Below are 23,970 nucleotides of genomic sequence, written 5' to 3' on the forward strand. Positions count from 1 at the left end.
GAAAAAGTCTGGAAAACCTTCAAAAGCACGGAGGTTAAAGAACATTGTACTAAAGAATGAATGGGTCAACCAGGCAATTAGAGAAGAAATTAAAAAATATATGGAAACAAATGAAAATGAAAACACAACGATCCAAACCCTTTGGGATGCAGCAAAGGCAGTCCTAAGAGAAAATACATTGCAATCCAGGCCTATCTCAAGAAACAAAAAAAAACCCAAATACAAAATCTAACAGCACACCTAAAGGAAATAGAAGCAGAACAGCAACGACACCCCAAAACCAGCAGAAGAAGAGAAATAATAAAGATCAGAGCAGAAATAAGCAATATATAATCCAAAAATAAAACAAAACAAAACAAAAAACAGTAGAACGGATAAATGAAACTAAGAGTTGGTTTTTTGAGAAAATAAAAAAAATTGATAAACCTTAGCTAAGCTTCTCAAAAAGAAAAGAGAGAGGACCCAAATAGATAAAATCATGAATGAAAATGGATGTATTGCAACCAGTCCCTCAGAAACACAAGCAAATATCAGGGAATACTATGAAAAATTATATGCCAACAAACTGGACAACCTGGAAGAAATGGTCAAATTCCTAAACACCCTCGACTACTATTAAAACTCAAACCGGAAGAAATAGAAAATTTGAACAGTAACTAGTGTTCAAATTCCCATAACTAGTGAAGTAATTGAATCAGTTATCAAAAATCTCCCAACAAATAAAATCTTGGACTCTTCCCTGGGGAATTCTACCAGACATTTAAAGCAGAGTTAATACCTATCCGTCTCAAGCTGTTCCAAAAAATAGAAATGGAAGGAAAACTTCCAGACTTATTCTATGAAGTATGAAGGCAAACCAGACAGAGACCAACAAAAAAAGAGAACTACTGGCCAATATCTCTGATGAATATGGATGCAAAAATTCTCACCAAGATACTAGCAAATCGAATTCAACAGCATATAAAAAGAATTATTTACCATGATCAAGTGGGATTCATTCTTGGGCTGCAGGGCTGGTTCAATATTTGCAAATCAACCAATGTGATACACCACATTAATAAAAGAAAGGATAAGAACTATATGATCCTGTCAATCGATGCAGAAAAAGCATTTGACAAAATACAGCATCCTTTCTTAATAAAAATCCCTGAGAAAGTTGGGATAGAAGGAACATCCTTAAACTTCATAAAAGCCATTTATGAAAAGCCCACAGCTAATATCATCCTCATGCGGAAAAACTGAAAGCTTTTCCCCTGAGATCTGGAATACAACAGGGACGTCTACTCTCACCATTGTTGTTTAACATAGTGTTGGAAGTCCTAGCATCAGCAATCAGAAAACAAAATGAAATAAAAGGCATCAAAATTGGCAAAGAAGAAGTCAAACTTTCACTTTTCACAGACAACATAATACTCTACATGGAATACCTGACAGACTCCACCTAAAGGCTGCTAGAACTGATACATGAATTCAGCAAAGTCACAGGGTACAAAATCAACATACAGAAATCGGTTGTATTTTTATACAGCAATAATGAAGAACCAGAAGGAGAAATAAAGAATTGATCCATTAACAATTGCACCAAGAACCATAAAATACCTGGGAATAAACCTAACCAAAGGCGTTAAAGATCTGTATGCTGAAAACTATAGAAAGCTTATGAAGGAAATTGAAGAAGACACAAATAAATGGAAAAACATTCTGTGCTCATGGATTGGAAGAATACATATTTTTAAAATGTCAATACTACCCAAGCAATCTACATATTCAATGCAATCTCCATCAAAATTGCACCAGCATTCTTCTCAAAGCTAGAACAATCCTAAAATTTGTATGTAACCACAAAAGACCCCAAGTAGCCAAAGTAATATTAAAAAAGAAAACCAAAGCGGGAGTCATCACAATCCCAGACTTTAGCCTCTACTACAAAGCAGTAATAATCAAGACAGTATGGTATTGGTACAAAAACAGACACATAGACCAATGGAATAGAATAGAGACTCCAGAATTGGACCCACAAAAGTATGGCCAACTAATCTTTGACAAAGCAGGAAAAAGTATCCAATGGAAAAAACACAGTCTCTTTAACAAATGGTGCTGGGAGAACTGGACAGCAACATGCAGGAGAATGAAATTAGAACACTTTCTTACACCATTCACAAAAAATAAACTCAAAATGGATTAAGGACCTGAATGTGAAACAGGAAACCATACCCTAAAGGAGAAAGCAGGCAAAAACCTCTTTGACCTCACCCACAGCAATTTCTTACTCAACGCATCTCCAAAGGCAAGGGAATTAAAAGCAAAAATGAACTATTGGGACTTCATCAAGATAAAAAGCTCCTGTACTGCAAAGGAAACAATCAACAAAACTAAAAGGCAACCAACGGAATGGGAAAAGATATTTGCAAATGGCATATTAGATAAAGGGCCAGCATCCAAAATCTATAAAGAACTCACTAAATTCCACACCCAGAAAACAAATAATCCAGTGAAGAAATGGGCAGAAGACATCAATAGACAATTTTCCTAAGAAGACATTCAGATGGCCAAGGGACACATGAAACAGATGCTCAATGTGACTTCTCATCAGGGAAATACAAATCACAGCCACACTGAGATACTACCTCACGCCAGTCCAAGTGGCTAAAATGAACAAATCAGGAGACTATAGATGCTGGAGAGGATGTGGAGAAATGGGAACCTCTTGCACTGTTGGTTGGAATGCAAACTGGTGCAGCCACTCTGGAAAACAGTGTGGAGGTTCCTCAAAAAATTAAAAATAGAACTAGCCTATGACCCAGCAATAGCACTGCTAGGAATTTACCCAAGGGATACAGGAGTGCTGATGCATAAGGGCACATGTACTCCAATGTTTACAGCAGCACTTTCAACAATAACCAAATTATGGAAAGAGCCTAAATGTCCATAAACTGATGAATGGATAAAAAAAATATGATTTATATATACAATGGAATACTACTTGGCAATGAGAAAGAATGAAATCTGGCCTTTTGTAGCAATGTGAATGGAACTGGAGGGTATTATGCTGAGTGAAATAAGTCAGTCAGAGAAAGACTGATACCATATGTTTTCACTCATATGTTCCAAGATGTAGATCTTGAGAAACTTAACAGAAAACCATGGAGGAGGGGAAGGGGGAAAAAATTACAAACAGAGAGGAAGGGAGGCAAACCATATCAGACTTTTAAATACAGAGAACAAACTGAGGGTTGATGGGTGGGGGAGAGGGGAAAGTGGGTGATGGGCATTGAGGAAGGTACTTGTTGGGATGAGCACTGGGTGTTATATGGAAGCCAATTTGATAATAAATTATATTTTTAAAAAATTAAAAAATAAAACTCAAAGGAACTGAATAATATATGTACCATTTGTATTTTGATTTTATACTGAAGAAATTAAGGGATAAAGATCTTAGATAAGCTTCCCAAGGTCATATAACTAGCAAATTGAATAGACTGGATCCAAACCCAAGGAGGCTGGCTTCAAAGTCTGCACCATTGAGCTATGGGACATCTCTGAATAAAATAACACTCGGTGAAGAAACCTTTTACATGAAAGTATAGGACTATTTAGTGAAATAAATATAGTTCTATACCAATAACATTCAATGGTAACAAAATCAGAGGAAACTCTGGAGATATGCTTTTATTCTACCTTATTATTGGCAATAGTCTGTAACGTATATTGAGCAGGCCCCATCTATGTGTCATGCAGATCTTTTTCATGTTGTATCTAATGGATTTTGTATGATTATATGAAATATGTGAAAAGATAACTTTTACAGGTGTGCCTGAGTGGCTCAGTTGGCTGAGCGTCTGACTCTTGATTTCAACTCAGGTCATGATCCCAGTTTCATGGGATTTAAGCCCTCATCTGACTCCACAATGAGCATGCAGCCTGCTTAAGATTCTGTCCCTTTCTCCCTCCGTCCTTTCCCCCCTTTTGTGCTCAGTCTCTCTCTAAAAAAGAAGAAAGGGAAGGAAAGGAAGGGAAGGGAAGGGAAGGGAAGGGAAGGGAAGGGAAGGGAAGGGAAGGGAAGGGAAGGGAAGAGAAGGGAAGGGAAGGAAACTTTTACAGTAGTTGGATGACTTTTGATATTGATTTTTTTTCTTCAGAGAGAGGAGATAAAACTATAGGTTGGAAGCTATAATTAATTTCCTAAATACTTCATTTGGATTTTTTCAAAATCCATATATGACTACCACATTATTTAATATTTATAGCTACTGATAAGCACTCCCTCATATGTATTAATAGTTCATTAATATTTACTGAGCATACACACATTGTTTACAGGGCACTTCCCACTATGATTCTGGAAAAATGTTAGATAAAGGTTTCATTGTGGCATATTTGTATACTTCATTAATTAAAATGCATGTTGTAAAGGACAGTAATATGGATCTAAGCTTTGGAATCATAATTGAGTTCAGCAGCTGCCTCTGCTTTGATATACACAGATGTGTGAATCAAGACAGTGGGTGAAAAATGTTAAAGTAGTCTTAATTATTAGAACAATTTTACATAATTGTTGCTCGGTTGTGCAATAGGATTATGTAAATGTCATTAAATTTATTGTTAGGGTTTATATTTTGTGTTAATGGCCCTTGTTTTCTTCTGTTTCCAGATCGGTATATCATAGTTGGCAGCCGCCATCACACTGCATACAGTTATTATGGACAAGAATGGGCCAGCAGCACTGCCATAATCACAGCTTTTATCCGGGCCTTGATGTTAAGAGTTAAGAGAGGGTGGAGACCAGACCGCACAATTGTTTTCTGTTCATGGGGAGGAACAGCTTTTGGCAATATTGGCTCATATGAATGGGGAGAGGTAAATGTACATTAATTAATATGTTCTTCTGGCTCTCGTGCACTCACTCTTTTTGACTAAAGTTGACAAAATAAAATTGTCAAAACCAAGGATAAGAATGTGCCTCTCAACCATCTGCTAATTTGTTGAGATCACCTGTAAGAATGAAGGGGAATTAGATCACAGTGAATTATGTATGACCTGCAACTACCTTACTCTTGCTGCCTATAGACTATGATATACCCACAGTTATGTTTGCCTGGTTATTGTATTTCTCCTTAGACAGGTTGACAATTACTGGACAAGAAAAGATCAAGTGATGCATGCAATTACTTTTTTTCTTTTTAACTTTCTAGCAATTATCTGGAATTAGGAAACAATCTGTTATGTTAAATGTCTACTACTCTAGCATTATATCTTAGCTCTACAATTTGTAGATTGGCCTCAAAATATTGGTTTCCTTTCTTCTTCCCCTTCTTCCTCCCTCCCTCTACTCAATCCTCCTATTCTTTTTTATTTTTAATGATTATTTATTTTTGAGAGAGAGAGAGCAATTTGGGAAGGGACAGAGAGAGAGGGAGACACAGAATTTGAAGCAGGCTCCAGGCTCTGAGCTGTCAGCATGGAGCCCCAGGTGGGGCTTGAATTCACGAACCATGAGATCATGACCTGAACTGAAGTTGGACATTTAACTGACTGAGCCATCTAGGTACCCCTCAATCTTCCTATTCTTATACCTCTATCTTTCTGTCTCTTCTGCATCTACCTACTAACCTATCTATCTATCTATCTAAACTACCTTAGGAAGCCTTTATTCAAATGAAATCTAGCATGCAGTGGATCATTGTTAGAATACCACTGGAATATTTAAGTTTCAAACCTTTTGATATGTCTCTGTTTCACAGATGCACTGTATTTTTAATGGGATATAACAACCAATAATTGGATTGATGCCATATTAAAAACAATGAAAATATTGTAAAACTCTCAGATATTCTATTTACTTTGTGATTTTTTTTAAAAAAAAGAAGTTTAGTGGGAAAATATAGGGGAAAATCTATACAATTTTATCTAGGAAAATAAAACAATTTGATATTCTAGTTTGTTTGCTGCCTCAGCTTTGGAGAAAAAAGAATCCTAAATATCTAAGGGAAAATTCTACTATTATTTCATTTTTTTATTTAAGTACTCACAACAAAGATAAAATGTCTATTGACTATAAAGAAAATATCAAAAATATACAAAAGAAAATAGCAAGCATCTTTTTTAATTTGAAAAATAAGAAGTCTTAAAAGTGGGAAAATTTTAGTGTAAAATTTATCAAGATATACACATTGCAAATTAGAATACTTTTCTATACTCAAATTAGTTGTGTGAATGTTTATTCCATATTCAAAAGAACTAATTCAAATGAACAAATTCCATTGATGAAAGAACCTTTTTAAATTGACAAATTTTTAGTAAGATGGCAAATGTAATAGCTAAACCAACCTCTCAAACTTCTATTCCAAATTACTTACTTTAAAGACATAATCAAGTTATGCAACTTGGGGAATATATTTGTGAATTGGGCTGATTTTAGTATTTAATGTTTTTTAATCATAAAGAAAACAATACTTTAGTTTTCTTGCAACAGTAAGGTGTGTTTTTAAAAAAGTATCTTCAAGATTCTTTTCAAATTCCAAAAATTTATTCCACTGTATCATACAGCCTTCTCCATATCTATCTAGTAACTTTCATAATAAATTTATGTTAATCCTAAATTAACATGTATATTCCTAAACTATGTTCTTTCTCAAATTAGGCTTGTCCAACAACAGACGTTCTAAACTTATATATCCTGAGCCCCTATGCATGGGGAAGTTTATTGCAAAAAGTCTTTGAATTTATTTGAGCATCAAGCATCATAGTTTGTAAGTTGAATCAATATTATGGCCTTACATGTATGTAAGCAATTATATTTTCAAATTAAGTAGATTTTTTTGTGGTTAATAAAATATAAATTTATTTGTAAGCTTTACTGAATTCATTTTATCTTTTAATAATTTTGTATTTTCTCTATCAGTAGATACAACTAAAAAATCTATAATGTAGGAGTTCATAGGAAAAAGTATTTATGTCAAAAAAAATCTCTTACATTCAGTTAGAGTAGGGACCTCTGTTCTAACATATTTATGTGTGTATGCATGTTTGGCAACTAACTATTCGTTCAGTCATTTTCTTACTTTTTCCATGACTAGGTAGGCAAAGATATATGAGTAAAGAAAATGGTGAATAGGAACATGGTGAATAACATACAGATTTGATTATTGGCTCATAGAGTATACTATATAAAATTACTCTATCTCAGAAGATTATTACAATACTGTTCATAAAGCCATTTTGTAACTATCTGGCTGAGAAGGAATTTAGGAAACTATTAGCTTTTCCATTGTGTCTACTTTTACCAAACTACCCCTGAGAATGAAACTTTTTCTTTTAGAATAAAGTCAATGTATGCTCTAAATTGATTTCCTAGTGAAGCTGAGTAAGCAAAGCACCTGTTGACATGTCATATTGCCCTATTTAATTTTGCTTGCACAGGAACATCTTGGAACCCATAGTTGTAATTAAAAAGGTTAGGTGACATTGGTCAATAGACTTAAAACTGGAATTTATAGTGATAGAGTTATTTTTATTTTTTTAATTGAATCAATACTAATCTTGATCCTTGAGGAAAAATATCATACTTTTTACTAAATAAATAGTACCATTGTTAAGTAAAATAGTACCATTTACTAAAGAAAAGTACCATTTCTTCTATTCAAGATGCTTCATTTTTCACAGGCTACTGTGGATGTTACAGTCAAAAGTCAGACTTCAGATTCTTTCTGACATAACATGGATGGTCTTGGCAAAATTAATGTCTCCAAGACTTGATCCTCCAATGAATATACTAGCATGAGGTTCTCATGAGTGTTAAATGGACTAACATATATATATATGTATATATATATATATACATATACATATATATATGTATGTGTGTGTGTATATATATATAGTGTCTATGTGGTAGTATGTAAATATGTAAAAAAAAAAGTGCTGTTTTTCCACAGCACTTGTTGAACAATTTTTTAAGGGACATTTTTTTAAAACAGTATTATGTGTAAAGCAGAGTATTTAAGCTTAAGGTCATCATTCCTATTCATTTAAACTATTTACTAATTTTAGGTGTGCCTGAGTAGTTCAGTTGGTTAAGTGTCCAATCTTGCTTTTGGCTCAGGTCGTACATGATCTCACCGTTTATGAATTTGAGCCCTGTGTTGGGCTCTGCACTGACAGTGTGGAGCCTGCTTAGGACTCTCTCTCTCTCTCTCTCTCTCTCTCTCTCTCTCTCTCTCCCTCCCTCTCTCCTTCTGCCCCTCCTCCTCATTCTCTCTCTCTCTCCCTCTCTCCTCTTTCTCTCTGTCTCAAAAAAAATATTTATTTTAAATGAAATGTCTTTTCAGCTCTCTTGCAGAGGTATAGCTGAATGTTCAACTTGAAATAGGGATAATATTATTGACTTGTTAGGTGCACATGCCCTTATAGTCTTCCATCTCATAGTGTTGGAGAAAGAAAAGTAAGTTCCTAAGACATGAAGTTGTTCAGTTTTTAAGTCATTTCCATAGAATTGTCACCATGATGATTAGTCATTAAATATTTGTGCAAGAAAGGAGGAAAATAATAGAAGACCTTCTTAGTGGCACTTTATTAATAGGCTTAGTGGTATTCAGTTTGGGGAATAGTTCAGCAGAGAAGTAGAAAAACCATTCTGCTGAAATCATTTTATGCTACTCATGTGCATAAAATGTATCAGGTTTTATTTCAGGTAATATGTGCAGGGACAAAGGTGTATTATGCCCCATTTTGCTCAGAATAAAGAGCCACTTATGTAAAAATTAGCTCATTGTCTCCAAGGAAAGGCCTAGTTTGATTAATCACTGAAGTAGTTTACCCATGAATTATTCTCTAATTCAATAACTATAAAATCAAGTTCTGTGTCTAGAGCAAACTTTCCATTCTGTATTCTAAAGTTAAATCACATACGATGTTAACCATTTAAGAACATTTTCTTGTAAAATTTGACTTTTTTCAGGAATGTGCTTAAAAATATTTTGTCATGGGGAGCCTGGGTGGGTCAGTCAGTTGAGTGTCTGACCTTGACTCAGGTCATGATCTCACAGCTTGTGAGTTCGAGCCCCGCGTCAGGCTCTGGGCTGATGGCTCAGAGCCTGGAGCCTGCTTCGGATTCTGTGTCTCCCTCTCTCTCTGCCCCAACCCACTCACATTCTGTCTCTGTCTCTCTCAAAAATAAATAAACATTAAAAAAAATATTTTGTCATATATGATATGTAACTCCTTACCCTCTTTATTTAAAATCCTTTTATGACCTTTGTACACTCTAATAGAATCGATTTTTTAAAAACAGTTGTGTACTATGGTGATTTTAAGTAGAAAGTATTTCTTATTCAACATATAAATGGTAAATTAGAATCTGTTACTTTTATCATGATAAAGATTTTTTGTTTGTTTGTTTCAGGATTTCAGGAAGGTTCTGCAGAGAAATGTTGTGGCTTACATTAGTCTCCATAGTCCCATAAGGGGTAACTCAAGTCTATATTCTGTAGCTTCACCATCTCTTCAGCAACTGGTGGTAGAGGTAAGATGAATTAGTTTTTAATAAAACGATCATACAAAATTTCCTATTCTCTATAATTTGGCATATGTTGATGTTTTTACTTTTTTAATATGCATAAAACCATCTATGTTTTTATTATTTATTTATTCATTTATTTATTTATTTACTTATTTATTTATTTTGAGCACACAAGAGAGAGACAGAGAGAGAGAGAGAGACAGAGAGAGAGAGAATACTAAGCAGGCTCCACATAGTCAGCACCAAGCCCTACATTGGGCTTGATCTCATGACCCATGAGATCATGACCTGAGCTGAAATCAGGAGTCAGACACTTAACCAACTGAGCCACCCAGGAGCCGCCAAACCATCTGTTTTAAGGAACTATTACTAATTTTTTATCAATATTCCTTTAACCAATTTCTTATGTTCTGCAATTCTGCATCCTGCATTTGCTATGGTGATAGTTGTAGATAAAATTTTATAGTTACAGAGAACATATATAAAAATATAAATTTATTTCTTAAAAATTGAAATTCAGATTTCAAGTTCCCAATTCTATTGATCTTGACATTTTGTGGTAAATTTGGTTACTTTTAGATTTCTCCCCCCTCATTCATGTTTTGAGCAAATTTGGGACCTGCCCTATGTTTTCAACAATATCATACTCTGCCTAAAAAGCAGGATCTATGTCTAGTTCCTAGAATATAGTGATAACTAATTAAAGATATTTAGAAAATATTATTTGAAAAATACTATGGGAAAGGACAGCATTCATTTTCCTAAAATGTAACTTGAAAAATAATCATGTAGTTTGTGATGTCTCACTAGAGATATTTATTTATTTATTTTTAATTTTGTTACTTCTGGTCTGTTTCAAATAATTTTCCAGAACATCTTTCCTGTTTGTTAGTTGAGTTCATGCTTTTATTTTTCAATCTTTTTATAACTTATACTACAGATAAAATGATACATGTTATTCTTCAGAATGAAAGTAATCATGCCACCACTGGAGGGTGGTTTCCTCCCACCCCAAAAGGTTATTGGTGTATATTAGAAATGACCTTTTCAATGCCCACAGTTTCCAGTGAGTGTCATAGAAACTGAACTAGAAAAAAAGAGAGATAATGAACAGTGCTTTAGATTAGCCATAATGCTTGATTGAAATGTAATGCAAACTAACATTTTATGACTTTCATAAAGTATTTTCTAGTTTAATAGTTTTCATTGACATTTCCATATGTAGTATAATAAAGAGGACATTATGAAAGATGAAATGGATAAATCTGTACATTTGAGATCGGCCAAACCTCAGTTTGCATGCCCTAAATTATATCCAGTTCTGCAAGTGAATTCCTCATGCACTTTGTACTGCTTTGCATTCTGACTCTCCTACCTGCCTGAAAAAACTCAAAAGAAAATCAGCAGATATCTCTCTTGGAAAGTTAAGATATTTCTGTACAAGTGAGATATCAAGGAGGATAGCATTAGCTCAAGTATCTGGCAACTGGGGCAGGTTAGTTTAAAATTTGTCTTTTCCTTCTCATGTGTTACAATATTTATATTTTGAGAACCTTGGAAGATATGTAATCATTGAAATTCATAAGCAAATATAAATTAAAAACTGTTAAGGGCCATAAAATCTAGAGAAATATTTATCTATAGAAATTTCTGAGAATAAAATGCTATTTAAAATGTTTTTGCACCATCTTATAACAGAGAACTGTAAAATATTAGCATTTAAACCCAATTATCTAAAAGTACAGTAATGAATAGTGACATGGAAGATGTACCTTTTTATCTGTTTGGGGGAAGACAGTTTTTGTTCTATAGTTTAAAATATTTCTATACTAATCCAAGAATTAGTAGATAAATTCTAATTTATTCAAAGAAAAATTCCTTTCAGTTGAAAGAGAGTATATGTGTGTTCTATAGGACAATTTAGAAAGGTAGGATTATCAGAGATTCGAAAAAACAAAAGCATATGCAATTTTAAAAAATGGGAATTACTTAACTATCTATATTGAGTTTTATTAACACAAAGCAAATATACAGGGTAATTTAAGATATATTTTGCATACAATAATTCAATGCCAGTATTTTTCATTAAAATATGTCGACACACTTAAAAATATAAAGGGGAAGAGAACTGAAGGAAACAAAACCTCACAGTAATTTGTATAATTTAAAATAACGTAACACCAGTGGCATTGTAAAAAGAAAGATTTAAAACATTTCTTTCAAAAGAAAGGAACTGATTAACTGATTATAACATCAGAACATAAGTAACTTTACATACAAAGACAAAGATATTTTGTTAATCTTCAGGACCTCTGTATTTCATCATTTTACTTAGATTCTGTTACCATATGCAAACACATGTTTCATATAAGGTAGTATAGACCAAACAACCAAGCAGAAACAAATTAAAAATGATTTTTCTACAAAGAACAATATTTTTTTTTATAAACCATGCTGACTAAATTCTCAGTTTGTTCTCAGTTTTTAAGTCTCTTATGGTTTGGGTCCCTCCCTCTCTAACTTTTTTTTTTCCTTCCCCTCCCCCATGGTCTTCTGTTAAGTTTCTCAGGATCCACATAAGAGTGAAAACATATGGCATTTGTCTTTCTCTGTATGACTTATTTTACATAGCATAACATTCCAGTTCCATCCACATTCCTACAAAAGGCCATATTTCATTCTTTCTCATTGCCACGTAGTATTCCATTGTGTATATAAACCACAATTTCTTTATCCATTCATCAGTTGATGGACATTTAGTCTTTTTCCATAATTTGGCTATTGTTAAAAGTACTGCTATGAAACTTTTTTTAAACTTATAGTGGTAATGTGCATTATAGACACATTATAGACACATCATATCAAAAAAGTAAGTTAATTACATAAAACAACAAATTTTTGACAAAATCCATTAAAACATTTTATTTATTTTTTAATGTTTATTTGAGAGAGAGAGAGAGAGAGAGAGAGAGAGAGAGAGAGCGCTGGGGAGGGCCAGAGAGAGAGGGGGACAGAGATTTCAAAGTCAGGCACTTAACCAACTGAGCCATGCAGGCACCCCTCCAGTAAAACATTTTAAATGAACTAAGTCTTTTGTTGTGAATTCTTCTTCCAGTCTGTGGCTTGACATTTCACTCTCTTCCTGTAGCAACATACCTTAATTATTAATCTTATACAAATCTTCTAAACAGCATTTGTTTTTCCAGAATCTGATATAAAGCATGGCGAACGTGATTTGGTATTGATGTTTAAAGAGCATTATGAACCTTTATTATCTACTCTCTCATTCACAAGCATTTGAGTGAGATAGATGATTGATAGATAGATAGATAGATAGATAGATAAATAGATAGATAGTAGATAGAGATACTTTTCATTCAACTGTGGATTATATAATATTCTATAGAGATGAATAGAGTCCCAATGCCTCCTAAATGAGTAGGGAATAAAAAGGGAATAAAAGATCTTTTAAGTTCCATTTTTTAAGAAAAATCTTCTTTGAAAATAATTTCCATTGACTCCTTAAATGTTCAATAAAGGATATATAGGTCAATGTCCTCTTAGTTAATGAAACACAACTGTCTTCATGCAAATTTAGTTGTGAAATTAAAGATAAAATAAGATTACTCCCCAAATAATAATTTTAAATATTAGGATATGATACTAACATATATCTCTCTCTGTCCCTCTGACTCTCTGTCTCTCTCTCTGTCTCTCTCTCTCTCTCTCTCTCTCTCTCTCTCTATATATATATATATATATATATATATTGCTGTTTCACCTTTATTTTTTGAAATAATTTTTCATAGTTCACAGAAGGTATTGATTTTGCCTTTAGAAAAATAGAATTTGATCATCCATATATTAGTCAGTGCTCTATAAATCTCAAGTAAATAGTGAAGAACTTTCTAAGAGGTTATTTTGGGGAAGCCTCAAGCATTTGTACATATGAAAGTAGTCAATCTCGCTATATTCTTCTTAAATGTCACTTTTGAAACACCTGTGAGACACTGGCAAACCTGATCAACACCAAACTATTACATCAATGTTGTAAAACTGTCCACATGATGCACAATGTTGTTGTTATGTTTTTAGGCCATGAAAAAAGTAGCAAAGCTATTTTTCAGTTTTATAGTGTTTTTTTTAATTTTCATGTTTTATTTTTTAATACCAAGAACTGCCCACTAGAAAATATAGTACATATATCTCAATTCAACTGCATACATTAGAGCATTGAGCCCAGAACCAGACTACACTATTACTTCATTATGAATAGCACAGTCTGTTTCAGAGCTCTAAAATATGATAAATATTTTTATAAAGAACCCAACTGTATATGACGTTGTTGTAGGTATTGTAGGGAACAAAATTGCAGATTAAAGTCCCTGTTACTCTGGAGCTTATGACTTTACCACAAACCTAAGACATGCATAAGTAGCTAAAATAAAGGGGTGAGTGTGATAGGGCTATACTGGAATTCACAGGAAAGACGCAAATGAAATCAGTTTAATTCAGAATCATGCACCATATAACAGTGGCAAAAAGATTGAATATACTCAGAATCTTGAGGAAATTTAGCAGTCTGTCTTGTCAAGGCCCAATATTTCGATCATGTAAACGAACTGCTCTTTTACTGAACTACCCAATGCTTCTTTTCAAATCACACAACTGATGTCCATTTCCATTTCCTTGCTCAAATCAAGTGTAACTTTGTTATGCTTCTGATTTTTTTCTCGTGTGGAGGGGTACTGGACTGCTACAGCTGTGTCTGCTGTGGTACTTGTACAGTTGCTACTAAGTGCCACAGGGCTGGTTTCCATTCTGCCTGATCATGTCACTGTTCTCTAAGGGGTCGAAGCAAGACCTAGGAGATATTTTAGTCCTAGATGGTAATTGGCTCAAATGCTTGAGTTTCCAGAAGTCTTATTTTCAAAAAAAAACAGTAATTAAATTAATTTTTTTTTTTTTTGGGGAGCACCTGGGTGGCTCAGTCTGTTAGGCGTCTGCCTCTTGATTTCAGCTTAGGTCACAATCTCAATGGTTTGTGAATTTGAGCCCCCCATTGGGCTCTGCGTTGACAGCACAGATCCTACTTGGGATTGTTTCACTCTCTCTGCCCCTTCCCACTTGCAGTCTATCTCTCTCTCTCAAAATAAATTAAAAAAAAAAACTTAAATTTTGTTCTCTTGATTTTATCTTTACACACTGTGGAGTTAAAATAACTAGTCCTAGTATGCTATGGCTGTCCTAACAGAATACCACAGTGTGGGTTCCTGAAAGAACAGAAATGTGTTTTCTTAGAGTCCGCAGACTAGAAGTCCAGGTAAGATTCAGGCAGGGCAAATTTCTCCTGAGGCCTCTCTCCTTGTCTTGCAAAAACCAGCTTCTCACTGTGTCTTCACATGTTCTTCCCTGTGTATGTTCATCCCTGGGGTCTCTTCTACTTCTTATAAGTACACCAGTCCTACTGGATTAGGGCTCCCTCCTTATGCTCTCATTTAACTTTAATGACCTTGAAGGCCCTACCTCCACGTATGGTCACATTGTTGGCTAGCTTTCAACCCCTGAATTTTGGGAAGAGACAATGGAGTCCATAATGCTGACCAAAATGCAAAGTGGTAGAGTACAGAAGGTATAGTGGTCGAATTAAAATAGCTGTCTTTTCTTTTTCCCTTTCTGTCTTGTTGATCAAGATCTTGTTGAAACAAAGCTTAATTTCTATTCTACTTGCCCATAAAATATAAAAGTAAAACTGACTGTGAAACGTTCTCTACTAGCTTGTCTTTCATGATACATGACGTAGTTTTTATTTGTCTATTTGTTTTTATCTTTGTTAGTTTTTATCTTTTGTTTAGTCTTTAAGGAGAGAAATTCTCTGTGCTTTCTTGCTCACTATAAATTACAACTCTTTTCAGTGGATTCTACTTAATTCTACTTAATTTATCCTCCTTTTTGCTGCTTCTACTACCAGTAGCCAACTGAAGTGACCATAAAGACTAATAAACTGATTTAAAATCCTATCTTACACTAATTTACCACTTCAATAAAGTCTCACATTTAAAATTGTGATTCTATTGGCAGGTTAATCTATCTCCTAGTTTTACAATACTTTTCTTTGTGTTAAAACCAAGCAATCCCTCCAGTTTATTACTGTTTTACAAGGTTTTCTGTTCAGTATATGCTAGCAATTTGTAAATCCCTTTTTATTTAAATCTAGATATCAAGGGAAGTCTTAGATACTGGCTAAAACCTTGAATTTCAGAAGGCAACTGATTTAAATATTTGGATGACATAGCCAAAGAACAGGGCAAACAATTGGAGATATTAACATATTAATAAATTGAGTGTGAACTCATCCATATAATCAAAATGAATGTCACATTCTTAAAATGGCTTTAGCTGAGTTAGTTTTAGTCTGTGACTTTTTAAAAATATTTATTTATTTATTCTGAGTAAGAGAGAGAATGCAAACTAGGGAGGGACAAAAAGAGAAAGAGAGAAAATCTCAAGCAGATGAGGCTCAAACCCACAAACCTTAAGCTCATGACCTGGCAGTAAATCAAGAGCCATATGCTTACATGACTGAGCCACATAGGCATCCCTAATGTGTGATTTTTTTTTAATGTTTATTTATTTATTTTTGAGGGAGAGAAAGAGAGAGAGCATGAGGAGGGAAGGGGCTGTCGTGCAACTCAGTGTGATGCAAGAGGAAAGGGTTACTGAGTCCAAATGGCTTGGAACAATGAGAGCCCCAGAGAGACTGCACCAAGAAAAACTTTTAAGCAGGAGAAGACTGAGTGAAGCCCTGACTTGGGTAGTTCTCTTATATTTATTGGGGAGTGAACAATAGTATGTGAAAATGAAAACAGAAAAATAAGATAATAAATCATGTGAGACATACCATGACCCTAACTACATGACTGCCTATGCATATACATCATCTTGGAAGGAAAAAACTTCAGCTATATTTAGCATATGCTGTTTCCAGCATGTCTTGTTTTTCCCTTGGCTGAGCAGCTACTGAGTTCAGAATGTGCTGCCTTCAGCATGCACTGCTCTTGCCTTACTTTATCTCTTCTGTCCTCTGTATTCCCACAAGGGACAGAGAGGGAGCGAGAGAGAGAGAATCCCAGGCTTTTTGCTGTCAGTGCAGAGCCTGATGCAGGAGTCGAACTCACAAACCCTGGGATCTTGACCTGAGCTGATATCAAGAGTTGGATGCTTAACCGACAGAGTTGCCCAGGCTCCCCAGTCTGACGTTTTGATTAGTATATTAGACACCAGACCTCTATAGGACTCAAAAGAATGACCATTTACTCAGGAGAAGTATTAGTGAATCACCATTTTTGGCAGGTTAGATAAAACTGTTTCACCTATATGTATGTACCAGGAACATACAGCATCACCTATGCAGCATCATTAATGAAGTATACTACACTTTACCATTTTAAAAAATGAAACTTATTCTGGCGAACTAGTTGTCCTTTATCTCCACTTGATCTTTAATCTCTTTTGGTTAGAAACCTAACTTAACTGATGTCATCGATTAAGTATCTATATAGCCATTACAATAGTAATGTTTTGCCCTTATGATATATGACATTTTATTTAAAATTTTTATGAGTAACTAAATTAAACAGAAATGGTTTCATGCTTAAAAAAATTTTTTCAAATATATCTACTGGGATGATTTTAGTTTCTATTGGCATGTGCTTACCAAAAGTAAGTTGTATAAATTATGATTCCTTTGCTTTTGTTTGTTATTTCTGTTTTTTTTTAAGTTTATTTATTTATTTTGAAAGAGAGCATGTAAGCAGGGGAGGGACAGAGAGAGAGAATCCGAAGCAAGCTCTTCACTGTTTAGCATGGAGCCTGATGCTGGCCTTGAACTCAGGAACCATGAGATCATGGCCTGAGCTGAAATTAAGAATTGGATGCTTAACTGACTGAGCCACACAGCCACCTCTGTTATTTCTATTTTAAAGGAGCATGTTAACCAAGCAATTTTGTATTTGTGTTGATATTTTGTATTTGAATGGCCCACTTGGTTTTTTAACAAAATAATTTTTTCCTATATACCAACAATGAATTACCTGATGGAGAAATTTAAAATGCAATGCCATTTACAATAGCAATGAACACAATAAAATACTTAGGGATAAATTTAATCAAAGGAGTGAAAAACATGTACACTGAAAACTGTAAGAAATTGATGAAAAAGAAGAAGACACAAATAAATGGAAAAAAGTTCATGTTCTTAAGTTAGAAGGATTGCTATTATTAAAATGGCCATGCTAACAAAGTGATCTACAGGTTCAATGCAGTCTAGATCAAAATTCCAATGATGGCACACCTGGGTGGCTCAGTAGGTTAAATGTCTGACTCATAATTTCAGCTCAGGTCATAATCTCATGGGTGGTGGGATCAAGCTCCACGTCAGGCTCTGTGCTAACAGCTCAGAGCCTGCTTGGGATTCTCTCTCCCTCTCTTTCTACTCCTCTCTCTCTCTGCCTCTATCACTCTCTCTCTCAAGTAAATAAATAAACATTAACAAAAATTCTGATGGCATTTTTCATAGAAATAGAAAAAAGTTATCCTAAAATTTGTGTGGATCCTCAAAAGACCTCAAAGAGCCAAAGTCATCCTGAGAAAGAAGAACAAGTCTGGAAGTATCGCACTACCTGATTTCAAAGCTGTATTACAAAGCTATACTAATCAAAATAGAATGGTACTGGCATAAAAACAACCACAAAGGCCAATGGAACAGAATAGAGTATACACATAAACCCACGCATATATGGTCAACTAATTTTTGACAGAGTACAAGGAACATACAATGGGGAAAGGACATTCTCTTTAATAAATGCTGTTGGGAAAATTGGATACCCAAATGCAAAATAATGAAACTGGACTAATGTGTGGCATGGTGACTATAGTGAATAATACAACATTATATACTTAAAAAAATTTTTAGAGTAGATCTTAAGCATTCTAAACACGCACACACACACATACAATTACCTATGTTCACTCTGTGAGGTGATGGATATGTTAATTATCTTGACCTGGATAATAATTTTACAACATATATGTATATGAAATCATTTTGTACATTTTAAATATATACAACTTAAATGATTTCAAAGAAAAAAGATCTAAAATGAAAAATCTAAATAGGCTTTTGGTAAAAATAACAAAGGAGATAAATGCTTTGGCTAAAAAAAAAAAGAGTTACCTGAAACAGAAGGAAATTGATATAGTAATAATAACCGAATGCTTCAACAAATAAACGTGATAATGAATCTTTCTTTAAACTCATATTGCCCAATGTGTGCTGTGAAAGGTATACTAAGTAGAACCTTCAGTACGTATCTTATGCATGACAGTGATCCAGAGGTAAATAGAACATGCAATCTTTCCCAGACTTGTTTTTCTCTAGAACCTTTTTCCTATAGGCATCATGTGAAAATGGTCAGGGAAATGTTGCTTTAAACAAAACCCGTATGCACCTAAAAATTGATTTTTTTACAGAAGCTTAAATAAGTATTCACTCCCTTTACTTTGAAAATGGATTTGTTCACAGGGCAAGATCTACAATTCACATATACTTTTTCAGAAACACACCTCAATATACAATGCTGATAAGACTTGAAGGCACTGATTATTCCTTCCCTTTGATCTGGAATTTCACCTGCAAATTTATAGCCTTAAGCATCCTATAATTTGACACTAATCTCTCCACAGTTACTACTGTTAACTATATTTTCTAGTAGGAAAATTATAATTTTAAGACCAGGGTGATAAAATAAATTGAACAGCAGAAGAAATTAAGCTGTTTTAACCCTGATATAACAATAGTCCTGAGGGCCATGATAACAATTTTCTGTATGTCTCCAAGGAGTAGAGAAATAATTTCAATTCAGCCTACGGAAGAATTCTCAAAAAGGATGAATTATCTAAAGGTGCTCAAACATTGTACAGGTGTCATGAAGAGGGCTTGAACATTTTTATGGGTGGTTGCTCCAGCCAGTCTTTATTTACGTAAGAATTCACTTGTGAATTCATCCTTTATTTATTTATGTTTATTTGTTTAGTAGCATAACGTACGTGACAGCCTGCACTTAGTTTCTGGGTTGTTAACTTTCATGTTTATTGCTTATTTATCCATATTGAGCCTTTACAAATTCTGGCTCTAAATCTATGAACTATATATATTAATAGTTGGTGAATATAAGAGACCATGACAATTTTAAGTCCAGTTTTGATATTTACAACTCTTTTTTAAATCAGTGTAACTGCATAAACATGGAAAGTAGACACACTCATCTGTGATAACCATTTCACCGTGAGTAGCCCCAAATCATTTATGTGTGACAGTCAATTGCTGATACAGAAAGAGTTAAAGGTGGCAGTAGCCCAGATGGAAAACTGAAATAGACATGAACCTAGAGAAGATTATAAAGAAAAGCTAGTTTAGAATCACAGCATCAAAACTAGTACCCTTTTCTACAGTACACTTTTCCAGGTAAGGCAATTCAGAATTGTTTAGTTCGAAAATTTCAGAAATTGAATAAAGGATACTAATTTATAAATTATGTGTTACATGAAACTCAGTCATCTTTGAAATAAAATGACATAATTTCTAGCTGTATATGGTGCATCATCCAAAATGTTAAGCAAGTTTCACTAATATTCAGTAGGTAATTATAAGTTAAGAATATAATAAGATATTGCAGGATCTCAAAATGAGGTGACAGGCTCAAGATCTTTGGTGAAGATCAACAAAGGTGATTGGCATTTTCACTTTATCCTAGAAATAGGAACTTGATAAAGAACTACATACATTACAAAGGATTTCCTGAAAACTAAGCTATCTCCTTTTATTAGTTTATTGTGCTCTTTGTAGAAAAATTATTAACATTACATGAGCAAAAATAAAAACAATAATCTATAATTTTGCTCAGAGAAAACCACAGAGAATATTTCCTTTGTGTAATGCGTGTAGATATATCATTACCAAAAGAAAACTGTATCTGCAATTTTTCCACTCAATGTATTATAAATAGTTTATATTTTAAAATATATATATCATAATATCTTTGGTACATAAGTGAATCAAGTGAAAGTAAGTATAGGGGGATTTATTGTCATATAAACTTTTCTGTAGGTTTGGAATTTTTTTCAAAATAATAAATTCAATTAATGAATGTATTTTATTTCATAGCTATATTACCATTTGTTAACCAACTCCTTTTTTAAGAACATTTATATACTGGGCAAAGGTGTTTGTTTGTTTGTTTGTTTTTTAAATATTTTTTTTATGTTTATTCATTTTTGAAAGACAGAGAGAGACAGAGCACAAGCAGGGGTGGGGTGGAGAGAGAGAGGGGGACATAGAATCTGAAGCAGGCTCCAGGCTCTGAGCTGTCAGCACAGAGCCTGACACAGGGCTCGAACTCACTAATAATGAGATCATGACCTGAGTTGAAGTCCAACGCTTAATGGAATGAGCCACCCAGGTGCCCTGGAGTGCCTCTTCTTATGTGCACTTTTTCACAACGTTGTTTTAACTTTGTTTTTCTTATTATTTGCAAATATTCAAGCATAATAGTGTATATGTTGCTATTTAATTTATATTTGTTTATGATTGGTTGTATGGGGAGAGGACTGTGTTGTTGGAAGATTGGGAGAACAATAGTGCACATCATAGAGCAATTCCTAGGACAGTGACAGATATAACTATCCAATGTCCCATTTTCTGATTGAATGGGGTCGTAGATTTGATGCATTATCCTTTCTTCGGATCTTTACTCAAAATCACCTGAGTGAGAAATTCCTGGCTCCAATATTTGAAATATGAAACACCATCCTGACATTTTATATCTCCTTTAGAGCTTTACTTTTTTTCTCTTCAGCACTTATCATGAACACTTTATATATATCTTAATTTTATTTATTATCACTTTCCCCAGTAGACTATAAACTCCTTGAGAGGAGAGAACTTGGATAGTTTTGTTCATTGCTATATTTCTGTAGTACCTGGTGCATAGAGACCAGTCAATAATATTTCATGAATGAGTAAATAAGTGGATATTTGTTTCCTTACACATTCTATTTTTATTAAATAAAACTTGCATATGGGATTTCTGCTTCCAACTGGGATATAAAAAGTTGCAGGGGACCATTGATTCTACCCTAACAATGAGAACAAGTGAGAAAGATTACAAAAATCACAGTTTTTACAAATCTTAGATAAAACTCTTTAAGAGATCTGAGGCTGGAAATAAACCTAATAAACTGAAATCCAGAAACTGGTAGGTCCTTTGTAGGAGAAAAGGGCTGCTTCAGCCATGGCAGAATGACAAATTAGAAGGGATCTAGGAAAGACATGGGTGAGGAAAAGTCAGCAGAACCAGTAGACTTTTGACAACTCTTGTGGGATGACATGATGATTTAGAATTCTGGTAGCCTCCACTGTGCCCCTTAGACCTGCACTGAGCACATAAGGTAGGAACCAAAGGCTGGAGGCAGGGAAGAACAGCTTTGAGAAATACCTTCAGAACATACCAGATATTTGCCAGTCAAGACGAGCTGCTGAAACCTGGGTTAGGTTTGCTGAGAGAAATCCCTCTGAGGTGTTCCAGATCTTCACTGAGTACAAAGAAGAAGCTGCCAGTGGCTGGAGGCAAGGAAGGATATATAAGAAAAATTACTCTGAGGCACTCAGAATTTTACTGAGTACAAAACAGATTGTTGGAGGTGAGGAGGCAGCATAGGTAAACTGAGAGAAATGCATCCCAGGTACCCCAATCATCAGCATGTGAAAGGCAGTAGCTGTTGAAGTTTAGACCAGGGCAGTCAGGCAAAAAGAAATCTCAGAAGCTTTGAAAAACAGCCATAGGACTGGGAGTGAAGATTATTCCAAGCAGGCAAAACAAAACAAAACAACAGAAAACTGGCATTTAGGCTGTAAAACAGAGACATATCACTCATGGTTTGGACCACTGGCATCTGAACATAAAGATATCACTGGAGTCACATCAGGAATCAGACCTCAGCATGGAGTTCACAATAAATCACACTGTTAGCATAAACTACTGGATAGTTTATAACCTAGGACCTCAAGCATACAAAAGACTCAGGCAGAATATTCCAAGGGCTCAGAGCTCATCTCTCAGGAGTGAAATGTGCTGGGTTTGAGCAATCCAGGCCTGCTGAGTTAACCCTTAACTCCATCCTACACAGAAATGTTAAAATGATTCTTCATAGTGAAAGGAAATAATTTGCAGGGAGAAATTGAGCACCCAAAAGGCAAATATAAGGGACCCAAAAGGTAAATATAATCAGTATTTCATGGGCAAATGTAACATATTTTTTTAATCTTTAGATATATCTACTAGAATGGCTAAAATTAAAAAGACTGTCAACACCATATAGTGACAAATTTTTTGAGTAACTTGAATTCTCATACTTCATCGGTGATAATGTAAAATGGTACCACCACTTGAAATAATGATTTGGCAATTTCTTACAGAGATAAACATATATCAACCATATTACCCAGTAATCGCAAGTCCAAGTATTTATCCAAGAGGGGTACAAATGCGACTATACAAAGATATGCACAAGAATGTTTGTGAGAGCTGTATACATAATAGTCCAAACTGGAAACAATCTAAATGTCTATCAGTAGAAGAACAGGTAAACAAATTGTAGTTTACTTACACAATGGAATGTACCTAGAAATAAAAAGGAGCAATTTGTTGACACACATAACATGAAAAGTTATGATTTGCCATAGAAACCAGACACAAGAGTACATATTGTATGATTCCATTCGGTCCAAGTCCTAGAACCAATCTATGGTGAACAAAATCATAATAGTATTTACCTTGAAGATCTGAGTGTCATTGTACATAAACTTTAATATGTATGTATTCAGGGTAAATCCTAAAAAAAAATCATCCACGAAAGGTCCCATCTCTTGCTTAGTGACGTGAAATTTCTAATATTGCTGAGGCTAAGCATAAAATACTGTTGGAAAAGAAAAGGTTACCCACTTCTTAGTAAGAAACAATTAGAGAAACTAAAATATACTTATCTAAAAGATATGTATTAGCCAACATCTAGAAAATCTCAGCATGAATGTTAAAATAACCATTAGATTCTAAGTCTGTTAAAATTACAGTAATTTTATATTCAGTGAATTCTTCAGTTTGCACAGGAGGCTCCTTAAATCTGAAGTTTTCAAGAGGCTGCTGTTCAGTATTAAATTTCCAATCATCAAATGTATCTCAGAAGATAAAATCATGAAAATTGTTAGCTTCAAATATGTATCCATAGACTGAAGACACAGTTTATTTAGCCAAAAGCTTTTTAAGTAACTCAGAAAATCTGTGCAGTTGGCAAAGAAGGCCGTGGCCTGCAGTATCGTCTTTTAATCTCTCAGTATC

At 34.3% G+C, this 23,970-nt stretch overlaps 1 protein-coding gene across 11 annotated transcripts in view; it reads left to right on the forward strand.

The window, feature by feature from the left end:
* Positions 1-23,970, forward strand: part of NAALADL2 (N-acetylated alpha-linked acidic dipeptidase like 2) — a 1,352,594-nt gene that overhangs the window by 1,027,282 nt on the left and 301,342 nt on the right. For all 11 annotated transcript variants that reach the window (XM_047875457.1, XM_047875456.1, XM_047875458.1 and 8 more), the window contains 2 exons: positions 4,652-4,857; positions 9,401-9,520. In XM_047875457.1, the coding sequence (XP_047731413.1) occupies positions 4,652-4,857; positions 9,401-9,520 (326 nt within the window). The remainder of the gene's footprint in view (positions 1-4,651; positions 4,858-9,400; positions 9,521-23,970) is intronic.

This window comes from Prionailurus viverrinus, chromosome C2 (genome assembly GCF_022837055.1).
Source record: "Prionailurus viverrinus isolate Anna chromosome C2, UM_Priviv_1.0, whole genome shotgun sequence".
NCBI classification, from domain to species: domain Eukaryota; kingdom Metazoa; phylum Chordata; class Mammalia; order Carnivora; family Felidae; genus Prionailurus; species Prionailurus viverrinus.